The 15,006-nt window shown below is 50.6% G+C and overlaps 2 protein-coding genes across 2 annotated transcripts; one reads left to right on the top strand and one right to left on the bottom strand.

The window, feature by feature from the left end:
* Positions 1-3,873: 3,873 nt before the first annotated feature.
* Positions 3,874-4,642, top strand: LOC144609469 (histone H2A-like). The gene has a single exon (XM_078427949.1). It carries the CDS (start codon positions 3,881-3,883, stop codon positions 4,265-4,267), a length of 387 nt encoding a protein of 128 aa, XP_078284075.1. The 5' UTR covers positions 3,874-3,880; the 3' UTR covers positions 4,268-4,642.
* Positions 4,643-9,882: 5,240 nt separating this feature from the next.
* LOC144609478 (histone H2B 1/2-like) lies at positions 9,883-10,254 on the bottom strand. The gene has a single exon (XM_078427964.1). It carries the CDS (start codon positions 10,252-10,254, stop codon positions 9,883-9,885), a length of 372 nt encoding a protein of 123 aa, XP_078284090.1.
* Between the last annotated feature and the right edge of the window lie 4,752 nt (positions 10,255-15,006).

The raw sequence follows: 15,006 nt of genomic DNA, 5'->3' as shown, positions 1-15,006 counted from the left end.
TTCCATGTGGAACCTTGTCAAATGCCTTACTGAAGTCCATATAGACAACATCCACAGCCTTGCCCTTATCAATTTCCCTGGTAACCTCTTCAAAAAATTCAAGAAGATTAGTCAAACATGACCTTCCAGGCACAAATCCATGTTGACTATTTCTAATCAGGCCTTGATTATCCAAATAATTATATATATTGTCCCTAAGTATCTTTTCCATTAATTTTCCCACCACAGACGTCAAACTAATAGGTCTATAATTGCTAGGTTTACTTTTAGAACCTTTTTTAAACAAAGGCACAACATGCGCAATGCGCCAATCTTCCGGCACCATCCCTGTTTCTAATGACGTTTGAAATATTTCCGTCATAGCCCCTGCTATTTCTGCACTAACTTCCCTCAATGTCCTAGGGAATATCCTATCAGGACCTGGAGACTTATCCACTTTTATATTCTTCAAAAGTGTCCGTACCTCCTCTTCTTTAATCCTCCTAATTTCCATCACTACTCTACTTGTTTCGCTTACCTCACATAATTCAATATCCTTCTCCTCGGTAAATACCGAAGAAAAGAAATTGTTTAATATCTCCCCCATTTCTTCCGGCTCAGCACATAGCTGTCCACTCTGACTCTCTAATGGACCAATTTTATCCCTCACTATCCTTTTGCTATTGACATATCTGTAGAACCCCTTGGGGTTTACTTTTACATTACTTGCCAAAGCAGCCTCATATCTTTTTTTCGCTTTTCTAATTTCCTTTTTAAGATTCCTTTTACATTCTTTATATTCCTCAAGAACCTCATTTACTCCCTGCCGCTTATATTTATTGTATATCTCTCTCTTTTTCCGAACCAAGTGTCCAATTTCCCTGGAAAACCACGGCTCTTTCAAATTATTATTCTTTCCTTTCCACCGAACAGGGACATAAAGACTCTGTACTCTCAAAATTTCACCTTTAAATATCCTCCATTTCTCTATTATATCCTTTTCATAAAACAACAATTTCCATTTCACTCCTTTTAAATCCTTTCTCATCTCCTCAAAATTAGCCTTTCTCCAATCCAAAATCTCAACCCTTGGTCCAGATTTGACCTTCTCCATAATGATATTGAAACTAATCGCATTATGATCACTAGACCCAAAGTGCTCCTCAACACATACCTCCGTCACCTGACCCATCTCATTTCCTAACAGGAGGTCCAACACTGCCCCTTCTCTGGTAGGCACCTCTACGTATTGCTGCAAAAAACTATCCTGCACACATTTTACAAACTCCAAACCATCCAGCCCTTTAACAGAATGTGATTCCCAGTCTATATACGGAAAATTGAAATCACCCACAATCACCACTCTGTGCTTACTACTAATATCTGCTATCTCCTTACATATTTGCTCTTCCAATTCTCGTTCCTTATTTGGCGGTCTATAATACACCCCTATGAGTGTTGCTAAACCTTTCTCATTTCTGAGTTCCACCCAAACAGCCTCCTTAATCGAGCCTTCTAGTCTGTCCTGCCAAAGCACTGCTGTGATATCCTCCCTGACAAGCAATGCAACACCCCCACCTCTTGCCCCTCCGATTCTATCACATCTGAAACAATGAAATCCTGGAATATTTAATTGCCAATCGCAACCCTCCTGCAACCATGTTTCACTGATCGCCACAACATCATACTTCCAGATGTCAATCCAGGCTCTAAGCTCATCCACCTTTCTTACAATGCTCCTAGCATTAAAATATACACATTTAAGGGACCCATCATTTCTCACATAATTCAATATCCTTCTCCTCGGTGAATACCGAAGAAAATAAATTGTTTAATATCTCCCCCATTTCTTCCGGCTTAGCACTCAGCACATCTTCACTATCTGTAACACCACCCACTTTTATATCATCTGCAAACTTTCTAATCTTGCCATATATGTTCTCATCCAAATCATTGATATAGATGACAAACAGTAATGGGCCCAGCACCAAACCCTGAGGCACACCACTGGTCACAGGCCTCCAGTCCAAGTGGCAACCTTCATCCTCCGCTTCCTTCCACGAGGCCACTTTTCTATCCATTCAGCTATCTGTCCTTGGGCCCCTTGCAATCTATCCTTCCAGAGCAGCGTACAATGTGGAACCCTGTTGAATGCTTTGCTGAGGTCCATATATACATCTACCTCTGCCCTCATCAACCTTTTTGGTCACTTCTTCAAAAAACAAAATCAGATTCGTGAGACATGACCTTCCACCTACAAAATCATGCTGACCATCCCTCATCAGCCCTCCATCAAAATGTATATCCTATCCCTCAGAATACTCTCCGGTAAGTTTCCATCTACAGATGTTTAGCTCACAAGCCTATTGTTCCCAGCATTTTCCCTGCAGCCTTTCTTGAATAGAGGCTCAACATTTAGCACCCTCCAGTATTCTGGCACCTCTCCTGTATTTAATGTCAACTCGTAGATTTCAACCAGGGTTCCCGTAATTTCCCACAATGCTCTTGGATATGCTCGGGAGATTTGTCTACCATCATACTTAATATTTCCTTCAGCACCTCTTCTACCATAATATTGACTGCTCTCAAGACACTTCTATTGATTGCCCCAAGTTCCTCCGTCCTCCTGTCTTTCTCCTCGGTAAAAACAGAGTAGAAATACTCATTGGTGACTTTGCCTGTGGTTCCATACAGAGTTGACCACTCTGATTCCTGAGTGATCCCACTCTCTCTAGTTACCCTTTTTCCTACATGTATTTATAAAATCTCTTGGGATTGTCTTTCATGCAATCTCCTGGCTCATTGTTGCCCTTCTGATTTTCTTTGTTAGTTTGATCCTCAGTTCCTGAAACTCTTCCAGGGAAACACTTGATCCCAGCCTCGTTTCTCTTGCGGCCTTCTTATTCTTGACCAATGCTTCAATTTCCCACATCATGCAAGCTTCCTTACCTGCCTTGCCCTTCACTCTAACAGGGAGGTGCACATCCTGAGCTCTGTCAGCACACTTTTAAAAACATCCCACTTGGCTGATGTTCCTTTCCCCTCCAAACAACTTGAGTGAGACCTTCTCTCATACCCTCAAAGTTGGCCTTGCCCCAATTTAGCATTTATACTTGCGAGCCCTTTCTGTCCATAATTATCGTAAATCTGATTGAATTGTGGTCACTGGTCCCCCTTCCCAATTTCCCAAAACTACATCAAGTGTGCCCTCTCACGTGTGGGGCCCTCTACATATTGCTGGAGAAAACTCTCCTGAAAACCTTTGAGAAATTACACCCCATCGAAACCTTTCACACTATGATTTCCCCAGTCAATATTGGGAAACTATGATTTCCCCAGTGAATTTGGGGTTCTTTTAAGGGTCTGCCAGTCCCAGAGTTGTACTAATATTACGACACAGCTTTAATGCAACAGTTTCGACCCTCCCACAGTCCGATGCCTTCACACAAAGATCGGCTTCGAACATATTCATTCTATCGGGTTTGTTCCGATAGATTAGCAGTGGAAAAAGATGGAAGATACTGTAATTAATTCGACAACATATCTTGTGGTGGAATTGACGCACACAGTTCGTTTTACATGTGGGTCGGAAACGAACGATACGGGAAATCCATGTTCACACACAGATTGAAATGGATTTTCCTTTGGCCGATTTTAAAATATGTTTCTCTTAGGCGGACTTTTCAAATTTCAAGTCATTTTGGCGAATGCCGGTTATTTTCTGCGGTCGTCTTGTTGCCGGCAGATCATTGGAGAATGAACCAATTGGACTGTTACAGACCACCAATGAGATACAGCGCCGCATCACCAATCGTAAGCGCCGAACGGCATTCCCCCAGAAACTATTAGAAGGGCGAGTGCGGGACGATTTCATCATTCTGTGTACAGTAATTAGTCGGAAATGTCTGGGCGAGGGAAAACTGGTGGTAAAGCTCGGACCAAGCCCAAATCTCGCTCGTCCCGGGCCGGGCTGCAGTTCCCGGTGGGCCGTGTTCACAGGCTTCTGAGAAAGGGTAACTATGCTCAGCGGGTGGGTGCTGGAGCCCCGGTATACATGGCTGCTGTGCTCGAGTATCTGACGGCTGAAATCCTGGAGCTGGCCGGTAACGCGGCCCGGGACAACAAGAAGACCCGCATCATCCCCAGACACCTACAGCTGGCCGTCCGCAACGACGAGGAGCTCAACAAGCTGCTGGGAAGGGTGACCATCGCTCAGGGCGGGGTGATGCCCAATATCCAGGCCGTGCTGTTGCCCAAGAAAACCAGCGCGGCCACCAAGACCAAGTAACTTGGCAAAACATTAATGTAACGATCCAAAGGCTCTTTTCAGAGCCACCCACAGTGTCTGTGGAAGAGCTGAGTACCGCTTCACACCAACCGTTATGTGTATCAACCACAGACGAGTCTTCGTCTGGCTGTCTTGGTCTAAATCCCGCAGCGTAACTATTCCATCAGCGGACGATGAGCTCCGTCTCAATCCCGAACCCTTTTCTCATCAGACTTTTAAAAAACCAGAAATATGGAAATCTCCCCAGTACTTCCTGTATGAATGATGAAGCGCCTAATCTCATTGGTGAGGGGAGCGGCCCATTCATGAGAGGCTTCGTGCACCAATGAACAGGCGGCAACAAGAGAACCGCCGAAACCAACGGTCAGTCCCCAAAATGAGCTGAAGTTTAAAAAGTCCGGCAACATTTTTTCAATAAAAATCACCAAAAACAAATATAATCTCCGATTCATCATTTCGCCCGTCACTTGTTCCCGATCCATTTACATTAGAAACGGAGTGTGAATTAATTCTCCGACATGAGAGATACTGCGAATTTAATGTCGCATTTACATTAACTGGTAAACGAATGCATTTCACTGAACATAACAGCAGGCGGGTTTCCGTGTAAACAGTATTGTTATGGTCGGTCACTACTCACAAACTGCGGACGAACGCGAGACTACGGCGTCAAAAGTTATTCTGTGAGGACTGAATCTGTCTTGATCTCAGTAAAACGGGGATTTTGGAAACTTAAAACATAGAAAGGAGTAGGCCATTCGGCCCTTCAAGCCTGCACCGCCATTCAATTTGATCTGATCATCCAAAATCAGTTCCCCTTTCCGGCTTTCCCCCCCATATCCCTTGATTCCCTCAGCCCCAAGAGCTAAATCTAACTCTCCTGAAAGCCTCCAGTGAATTGGCCTCCTGTAGCGACACAGGGATTGGTCCAGACCATCGAACCCTCTGATTGGTAGAAGAGGTGAGGTGGTGCGCAGGTAAAGGAACTAGGCAGTCTCGTTTAGTCCTCCGAAGGAGACAGTAAGATTTATGGTTGTCTGTCATTTGATGCATTGATTGTCACGGTTGTTAATGTTACAATAAACGTCTACCTCAACGTACTTCGCCTACGACTCGCCATAGTGGTGACCCCGACGTGATCACAGATCACCAAGATGTCCCATCGGGAGGCATCGACGCCAAACGCAGTCGGCGTTCATCTGCCCCCGTTCTGGGCCCACCAACCACGCCTGTGGTTCGCCCAAGCGGAGGCACAGTTCCACCTACGGGGAATACAGGAGGACGCGACCAGGTTCTACCACCTACTGAGCGTCCTGCAATCGGAAACGTCCGCACGGGTCGCACAGTACGTCACCGACCCGCCAGAAACCGACAAGTATGCGGGCCTCAAGTCGCTGCTGCTGAAAACCTTCGGGCGCAGCCAACAACAGCGGGCCAGCACACTCCTGCACTTACCTGAGCTCGGGGACCGACCGCGGTCGGTCCTCATGACGGAGATGATGACTCTAGCGGGAGAACACACCAAATGCCTCATGTTCGAGGAGGCATTCCGCGAAAAGATGCCAGAGGACGTCCGCGTAGTCCTAGCAGACGTTACTTTCGGGGACCCGATGGATTTTGCAGAAAAGGCGGACGCACTGGTCGCGGCAAAGGCGAGGCGCCCTGGGTCAGTAAATCGGGTTTCAACACAGGTGAGCGACCGACCGCGCGGCCAAGATGGCGCCCATCCGCCCGCCACTTTTCAAAAAACCCGCCAAGCTGCTACGTCGACGGCGGCCATTTTGAAACAGGCCCGCGACATAGAAACACACCAGCGCGGCTGGTGTTTCTTTCATAGAAGGTGGGGAGCAGCGGCACGCAACTGTAGAAGCACCTGCACATTCTCGGGAAATGCCTTGGCCGATCAAATGTAGAGGCAATCTCGATCGGCCAGAACCATCGCCTCTACCTGGCGGAGCAACATACGGGTACCGTTTTCCTCGTGGACACCGGGGCGATCGTCAGCATTGTGCCTCCATCCTGCCAAGAAGCACGATCAGGTAAGACCGGCCCCCCACTCATTGCGGTCAACGGCAGCCCTGTCCGTACCTATGGAACACGGGACATGTCCCTGTCCTTTGGTTCCAGGACCTACAACTGGACTTTCATCATCGCAGATGTCGGCCAGGCAATCCTGGGCGCGGATTTCCTTTGGGCTTTTTCGTTAATCCCTGACGTCCACGGGAAGAGCCTGCAACCGTCGTCGAGTAGCGTTGACCCCCCCACTCCTTCGGTTTCCGTGTCATCCAGCCCGACCGTCCAGGCCGTCACTACGACCTCCGACCCGTTTGCTGCGATACTCGCTAATTTCCCGGAGCTCCTAGTCCAGCGATTCGACACACCTGCCGCCAAGCACGGAGTCGTGCACTTCATCCCTACGGAGGGACCGCCTGTTTTCGCCCGAGCCCGATGCCTACCCCCTGATAAGCTGGCAGTCGCTCGCGAAGAGTTCCTCACTTTGGAACGACTGGGGATCATACGCCCGTCAGACAGCCCGTGGGCCTCACCGTTACACATGGTCCCAAAAGCATCTGGGGGGTGGAGACCATGTGGCGATTACCGACGTCTGAACGCCATCACCATGGCTGACCGATACCCGATCCCGCATATTCAGGATTTTTCTGCCAGCCTAGAGGGTGCCACGGTTTTCTCAAAACGACTTAATCCGAGGGTATCACCAGATCCCGGTTCGCCCCGCAGACATTCCTAAGACCGCCACAATCACCCTGTTCGGGCTTTTCGAATGGCTGCGGATGCCTTTCGGCCTCAAAAACGCCGCCCAGGCGTTCCAACGCCTTATGGATCATGTGGGTCGGGGTATGCCTTTTGTATTCATATATCTGGACGATATTCTCGTGGCAAGTCGGTCGGCTCACGAACACCGGTCCCACCTGCGCTCCATATTCCAAAGGTTGCAGGACCACGGTCTGATCCTACACCCGTCCAAATGCCAATTCGGACTATCCTCATTAGATTTCCTGGGCCATCGGATCACACAGGCAGGTGCCGTTCCCTTGCCCGAGAAGGTGGCTGCTATCCGCTCCTTCCCCCGCCCCGACACTATCAAAGGGTTACAAGAGTTTGTAGGTATGGTGAATTTTTACCACCGCTTCGTCCCGGCGGCAGCCCGGATCATGCGCCCCCTTTTCCAATGCCTCGCGGGTAACCCCACCGAGCTCGTGTGGTCCCCTGCTGCCGACGCGGCTTTCGCAGCAGCCAAGCTGGCCCTCGCAAACGCCACCATGCTCGTGCACCCGTGCTCCTCTGCCCCCACCATCGATGCCTCCGGCGTGGCGGTGGGGGGCGTCTTAGAACAGCAGGTTAACGGCCTCTGGCACCCTTTGGCCTGTTTCAGCCGCCAGCTTACTCGCCCCGAGATAGCTTACAGTGCCTTTGATCGGGAACTCCTGGCCCTCTACCTGGCGATCCGTCATTTTCGCTATTTTTTAGAGGGTCGCTTTTTCGTGGCTTTCACTGACCACAAGCCACTGACGTTTGCTTTTTCGAAGGTTTCCGATCCGTGGTCGGCCCGCCAGCAGCGACATCTCACTTACGTTTCAGAATTTACCACCGACGTTCGGCACAGTGCGGGAAAACTAAACGCCGTCGCGGATGCCCTGTCCAGACCGGCGGTTTCCCCGGTAAGTTCCGGGGTGGATTTCCAGGAGCTAGCGGAGGCTCAGCGCCTGGAAGACACCCCCTCACTATACCCCCACACCACCTCGGGGTTGCGGTTGGCACAGGTAGCCTGTGGTCCCACGCGTACTAAACTCTGGTGCAACGTTTCCCTGCTGCGCACCCGCCCGGTAGTACCCACTTCCATGCGGCGCCAGGTTTTTGACACTATTCACGGCCTGGCACACCCGTCCATACGGGCCACTTCGGCTCTGATTGCGGCTCGATTTGTCTGGCACGGGCTGCGGAGGCAGGTGGCTGCCTGGGCCCGCTCCTGCATTCCGTGCCAAACCTCCAAGGTCCACCGACACACTCGGCCTCCCATCCAGCAGTTCACGGTCCCCGCAGTCCGATTCCTCCACATCCATGTGGATCTCGTCGGCCCGTTACCCCACTCCAGGGACTACACCCACCTCCTCACGGTAGTCGAGCGGTTCACCCGGTGGCCAGAGGCGCTCCCGTTGTCCGACATCTCAGCAGCCTCCTGCGCGCAGGCTCTGGCCCTAAATTGGATTGCCCATTTCGGCGTCCCGGACGTCATCACTACCGACCGGGGCGCCCAATTCACCTCATCCCTGTGTGTGGCTCTGACTCAGCTGTGCGGGTCCCGATTACAACAAACCACCGCCTATCACCCCCAGGCCAACGGGATGGTGGAACGGTTCCATAGGCAGCTTAAAGCCTCACTCACTTCCCGCCTGTCCGGCCCCGACTGGGCCGACCAGCTCCCATGGGTTCTCCTGGGTATCCGCATGGCTCCAAAGCACGATCTCGGAGCTTCCTTGGCAGACCTGGTCTATGGCTCGCCCCTGCGAGTACCAGGCGACGTTCTCCCCCAATGTTCCACCCCCCCTCCCTCCATGCCAGCACTCTTAGCTGCACTCCGAGCGCGGGTGGGGTCCCTGGCCCCGGTCCCTGCGTCACGGGGATCCCCCTTCACACGTCCCGCCGGCTTTGGGCGACTGCGAGTTCGTTTTCGGGCGCATCGATGCCCACCGCCCCCCTTTCCGACCAGTTTACCAGGGTCCGTTCAGAGTAGTGAAGAGAGGCACAGTCACCTTCACGTTAGAAGTGGGTACACGACAAGAGGTCGTCTCGGTGTCCCGCCTCAAGCCTGCCTATTTGGACCCAGACCAGCCCTTCACAGCGGCTCAACCTCCTCGCCGGGGCCGCCCTCCGGCCGCGGCTCCCGTACAGCAGTTTTCCCCCTCGCTGCCCCCGTTCGGGACCCCGCTTCCCCCGGTCTTCTTGCCACTGCCCCCTCCGGCTCCGGCAGTTTCCCCTCCTCCCGAGGTGCCGGTTTCCCCATCCCCACCCCCGGCAGAGCCCCCCTCTCCTCTCCGCACCCGCTCCGGTCGGGTGGTCCGGGCACCTGCCTGGTACCGCACCGAGGGTTCTGGGGGGGGGATCATGTAGGGACACAGGGATTGGTCCAGACCATCGAACCCCCTGATTGGTAGAAGAGGTGAGGTGGTGCGCAGGTAAAGGAACTGGGCAGTCTCGTTTAGTCCTCCGAAGGAGACAGTAAGATTTATGGTTGTCTGTCGTTTGATGGTTGATTGTCACGGTTGTTAGTTACAATAAACGTCTACCTCAACGTACTTCGCCTACGACTCGCCATACTCCACTGCTTTCTTCGGCAGAGAATTCCAGATCCACGACTCTGTGAAAAAGGTTTTCCTCGTCTCCGTCCTAAATGGCGTACCTCTCATTCTTAAAACTATTTGTCCGTAGTTTGATCAACATAAACATAATTTAAAATATTGTAGCTGCCTAGTTTATAGCCCCCACACTATTTTGTAGCAATTCGATGCCGAAATAGTGCTACAACTCTTTCAGTGAGATTGTGGGTGGCTCTTAAAAGAGCCTTAGGGTTTTCGGTTTGTCAGCACTGAGGATCTTTACTTGGAACTGGTGTACTTGGTCACCGCCTTTGTCCCTTCCGACACGGCGTGCTTGGCCAGCTCCCCGGGTAGCAACAGGCGCACGGCGGTCTGGATTTCCCGGGAGCTGATGGTCGCCCGCTTGTTGTAATGAGCCAGGCGGGAAGCCTCGCTCGCGATGCGCTCGAAAATATCGTTGACGAACGAGTTCATGATGCTCATAGCCTTGGAGGAGATGCCGGTGTCGGGGTGAACCTGCTTCATCACTTTGTAGATGTAGATGGCGTAACTCTCCTTCCTGGACTTCCTGCGTTTCTTGCCAGCCTTGCCTGCAGGTTTGGACACGGCTTTCTTGGCGCCCTTCTTGGCCGCTTTCGGTGGGTCAGGCATTTCGTCTCTCGGCCTCAGACACACGAATGTCTAGAACAAGCTCTGAGCGCGGATTAAATAGACTGCCCCATCGCCCTATGCTAATGAGGGAATGGAGAGGCCGTGCACTGTAAGTGGTCAGTTTGATTCAAAACTGTTTGATTGGACCACTGAAGCGACCAATCACAACGACTCGCTGCCACCAATCACAGAGCGCGCCCACTGCCCAGTGTCTGGTGACACTGACAGGGCGGAGTTGGGCGGAGCCGCTGCTGAGAATCATCGCTTCTCTCCTTGGAAAAATGGAGATTGCGAGGCAGCACGCAGGGGCCAGGCTGGGGAAGGACGGCAGATGGGCTTTTCCCACAGGCCAGTTCCTGTGGGACTCGACAAACTGCCGGATTCAAAGTCACGGTCTCAGTTCCACAAAAGGACAGCCGTCACCACACATACAATACACATGGAGGTCGTAGGTTCAAGGTGAAGGGGAGAAGCTTTAATAGGAGTCTGAGGGATAACGTTTTCACACAAAAGGTGGTGGATGGATGGAACAAGCTGCCAGATGAGGTAGTTGAGGCTGGGACTATCCCAATGTTTACGAAACAATTAGACAGGTACATGGATAGAACAGGTTTGGAGGGATATCGACCACGTGAGTTTAGAAGGATGGGGGGAGGGGGTACCTCATTGAAACTTACAGAATAGTGAAAGGCCTGGATAGAGTGAACGTGGAGGGGATGTATCCACTGGTCTTGGACAAGAGGTCACAGCCTCAGAATAAAAGTACATACAAGGTTCACCTGCACCTCCTCCAACATCATCTATTGTATCCGCTGCTCTACATGTCAACTTCTTTATATCAGTGAAACCAAACTCGGCGATCTTTTCGCTCAACACCTTTGCTCAGTTCGCCTTAACCAACCTGATCTCCCGGTGGCTGAGCACTTCAACCCCCCCTCCCACTCCCAGTCTAACCTTTCTGTCATGGGCCAACTCCAGTGCCATAGTGTGGCCCACTGGAAATTGGAGGAACAGCACCTCATATTTCACTTGGTCAGCATGCAGCCCAGCGGCATGAACATTGACTTCTTCAACTTTAGATAGTTCCTCTGTCCCTCTCTTCCCCCACCTCCCCCATCCCAGTTCTCCCTCTAACTTCCTGTTTCCACCTTCCTTTGTCCCGCCCCCCTGACATCAGTCTGAAGAAGGGTCTCGACCCGAAACGTCACCCATTTAATACGGGTTTCATCTGTCCCAGTCAGAGACTCGGGCACAAAGACCGAAGGCTGAACCTGGGGTCAGGTAGAGAAATGGTGACAGAAGAGATCAGAAACTGAGTGATACAGAGTGTGGCCACTCACACACAGGCCCAGCCTAGGTCATGGAACAAGGGAATGAAATGTTCCATCATGCACTAGGCAGAGAGACAGCTAACAGGGACTGGTGTTGGGACCCGTGATGATTATGATGTAAAGAATTGGAGGGGAATGTGGGAGGTGTAATTTGTATGTTTACGGATTATATAAGAATGTGTGGTTTTGTAGAGAGTGTGGTGGATTATCAGAGGCAACAACAGAATATAGATCGGATGGAATGTCAGGCAGAGGAATAGCAGATGGAATTTAATCCTGACACCTCTGATGTGAAGCATATTGGAAGGTGTAATAGGGGGAGACGTACCAAGTAAATGGTCGGGCCTCAGGGAGAGTCGATCAACCGAGTTTCTATGAGATCATGGGGCACATATATCCTGAAGGTGGCAGTACATGTCACATGTTATAACAAGTGGCAATCATATTATAACTTAAGTTAACATTAGCAAACCCATTTGTGTAGGACTGGGCTTTCAATTATTAACTGTCTATATTAATCACCTGGAGGAGAGGGCAGAGTATAAGGTTGCACCTTGGCTGATGGCAAAGTAGAGGGAACAAGATATACTTGTGTACTCATTACAGGGCAGGTGCAGCAAGTAGTGTGTGAGGGAAATGGCATATTGGCATATTTGGAAATAGGTAAGTATTACAGTAGTGCAGGGATTTATGGTCTGTGCAACAAGGATTCACTCTGCACAAACACTGTATTCCAAGCACACTGAGCTGCCAGACCACAATACTGGCCAGTGAGGCATAGACCAGTACAACACCCAGCTCTTCAATACAAAGGCAGAGATTGAACACAACACAATACTGATGGCCTACAAGGGATGGGCAGCACAGTGGCGCCAGTGACACAAGATAGATCCCGACCTCAGCTGCTGTCTGTTCTGTGTCAAGTTGGCATGTTCCCTCTGTGATGCGTGGGTTTCCTCCGGGTGCTCCGGCTTCCTCTCTCATCACAAAAACGTGCTTGTTTGTTGGTTGTTATTGGCATCTGTAAATTGTCCCTTAAATTGTGTGCAGGGAGTGGATGAGAAGGTTTAGATTTTTTTATTATTTTTTAGATTGTGTTGCAATAGAGAAATATTGTGAAGATTGATAATAGCTGTGTGTGGTGGGACAGAGCGCCCGTTTCCATGCAGTATCTTTCAATTAATTCATTGCAACCGACCTAGAAATATCAACAGCACTGTGCTCTGAGGGCACACACCTTTACAATGGCCAGTACTGTACTGGAAGGGCACAAACCGTCACAACAGCCGACACTGCACTGTAAAGTCACAGACCATTACAATGTCTGGCATTGTACTGAAAGTGTCCAGACCTCTACAACAGATGGACTACACTGTTATGGTACAAACCATTATAGCAGGTTGCAATGTATTGTAAAGCGATTAGATAAAGCACACAGTTCATTACTGTAATGTAAGAACACAGACACCAGCAACTTCTGCACTCACCTGTGAGGCCAGGATTCCCAGCACGAACCTTTATTGGACAGATAAAGACATGAACACCACCTCCTTCACACTGTGAAGTCCAATAAAGACCACACTCACCCAAAATGTAACAGCCACTCCCAGCACTGGAAGGACAATCCCAGAGCATTTCTTCATGTATAAAAGGCAAGAGGGGAACCCGGGAGAGAGTGGGTGCATTCAGCACTGATGCGGGCTCTGCGTCTGCAGCAGAGGACGCAGCTGAGGTCGGAAATGAACAGCTGTATTCGAAGCAGGACTGGTGGAGTGAAGGGACGTGAGGATGGCGGCGCTGCCATAGCAGCTGCGGCTTACCTGCGGAGGTAAGTTTGTCTTTTGTGTTTTTGTTGTTTTTTGGTCTCAATTGTAGTGTTTAGATGTGATGTAGTGTTTTTTGTGGTTGTGTACTCTGTGTGGGGGATGGGAGGGGGGGAACTGTAAAACTCTCTCTTGCGAACGGAGACCGGACCTTTTTTTCCTGGGTGGTGTCTCCATTCCCGCTGCGGCCTACCATCGGTCAAACACCTGGAGCTGGCGGCCTCCACCTGGGACCATCTGTGCTCTGGTTCACAGAGCCCGCAAACCGGACTTACCATCTGCGGAGCTGGCTGCCTTCGGAGGTTGTGGTGGCGCTGCGGGAGCGCCTGCGACTCGCCTTCGGAGGCTCCGGAGGCTTCTTCGACCGCGGGCCGCGTGGACGTTGGAGGCTCGCAGGCCCCTGGGTGGGGGCCGACTTCGGGAGCTCCAGCAGCGGCAGCGTCTTCACCCGCCCCAAATCGCGGGGCTTGGGTCGGCCTGCTGCGGACCTTTCACTGTCCGGCGCAGCCTGGAACGTGGCAACTTCAACTGCCAGACCGCGGGAGAAGACGGCAGGGGAAGAGAAAAGACATTCTGGCCTTCCATCACAGTGTCGAGGTGACTGGAGGAGACTCACTGTGATGGATGTTTCTTTTTTTGTTTGTGTTGGTTTGTGATTGTGTGTGTAATTCCTTATTTTTATTACTGTGGGTGACGAAATCTCGTCCAAAATACTTATTTTTTTGGATGACAATAAAGGTTATTCTGATTCTGATGTGTAAAGGGCCACTGATGGAGGAGAGCAGAGATGTCAGAGTCATAGAACTGGAGGAGGTGGCAGAAAGAGTGAAGTCTAAAGAGGAATTTGAACACAAGGATGAGAATGTTAAAACTGAGGCAGGAAGCGGGTGCAGTAAGGCACTAAAACTCACTGTTCATTGCCCAGCAGGCAGGAAGAGAAGATCCCGATGCCCACAGTGGAGGGTCAGTCAGATCCACAAGACTCCACCAGTCAGGTCCCAGATCCACATGGGAACGGCAGACAGCAAGGACCAACTCGTTGGAACCAATCACCACCATCTCTACCCCTCCAAATCAGTCTGCAAATGACAAGAGAAGCCGTTGAGATCACCTCTTATTCTTCTAAACCCCAACTGGTGCAGAGATTCCACTTCCGTTCAGTCCCTAACTTCAGGCTCCGATTTAAAGATGAAAACAAAAAAACCCCGCAGATGCAGGAACATCCCAGATAAAGACAGACCCAGCTGGAATCCTCAATATCTTTGGAGAGAGAAACAGAGCTGAGACATGGATCTGAAACTCCATCTCTCCCTGGAGATGCTGCATGACCTTCTTTATTTATTCATAATTCTCCTCCTGTTTCACTTCATTGTAGAATTCTCCATTGGCGGAGGACGTTGCTCTCAGGAAAACATCAAGAACCAGATGAGGCCCCTTCAAGCCTGCCCCGTCATTCATCAAGACCACAGCTGATCTTCTCCCTCAGCACCTTTTCTCTGCATCATCCCCGTCTCCTTCGATTCCCCCAATGCACAGACATCCATCCACAATCCCCCACAATCCTGCAGTGAGGTATCGCTGTTCCTCCCCCAACCCTC

Source organism: Rhinoraja longicauda, chromosome 34, assembly GCF_053455715.1.
Source record: "Rhinoraja longicauda isolate Sanriku21f chromosome 34, sRhiLon1.1, whole genome shotgun sequence".
Lineage (NCBI taxonomy): Eukaryota > Metazoa > Chordata > Chondrichthyes > Rajiformes > Arhynchobatidae > Rhinoraja > Rhinoraja longicauda.
Note: the sequence above shows the minus strand (reverse complement) of the source record. Positions and strands in the feature narration are given on the sequence as shown.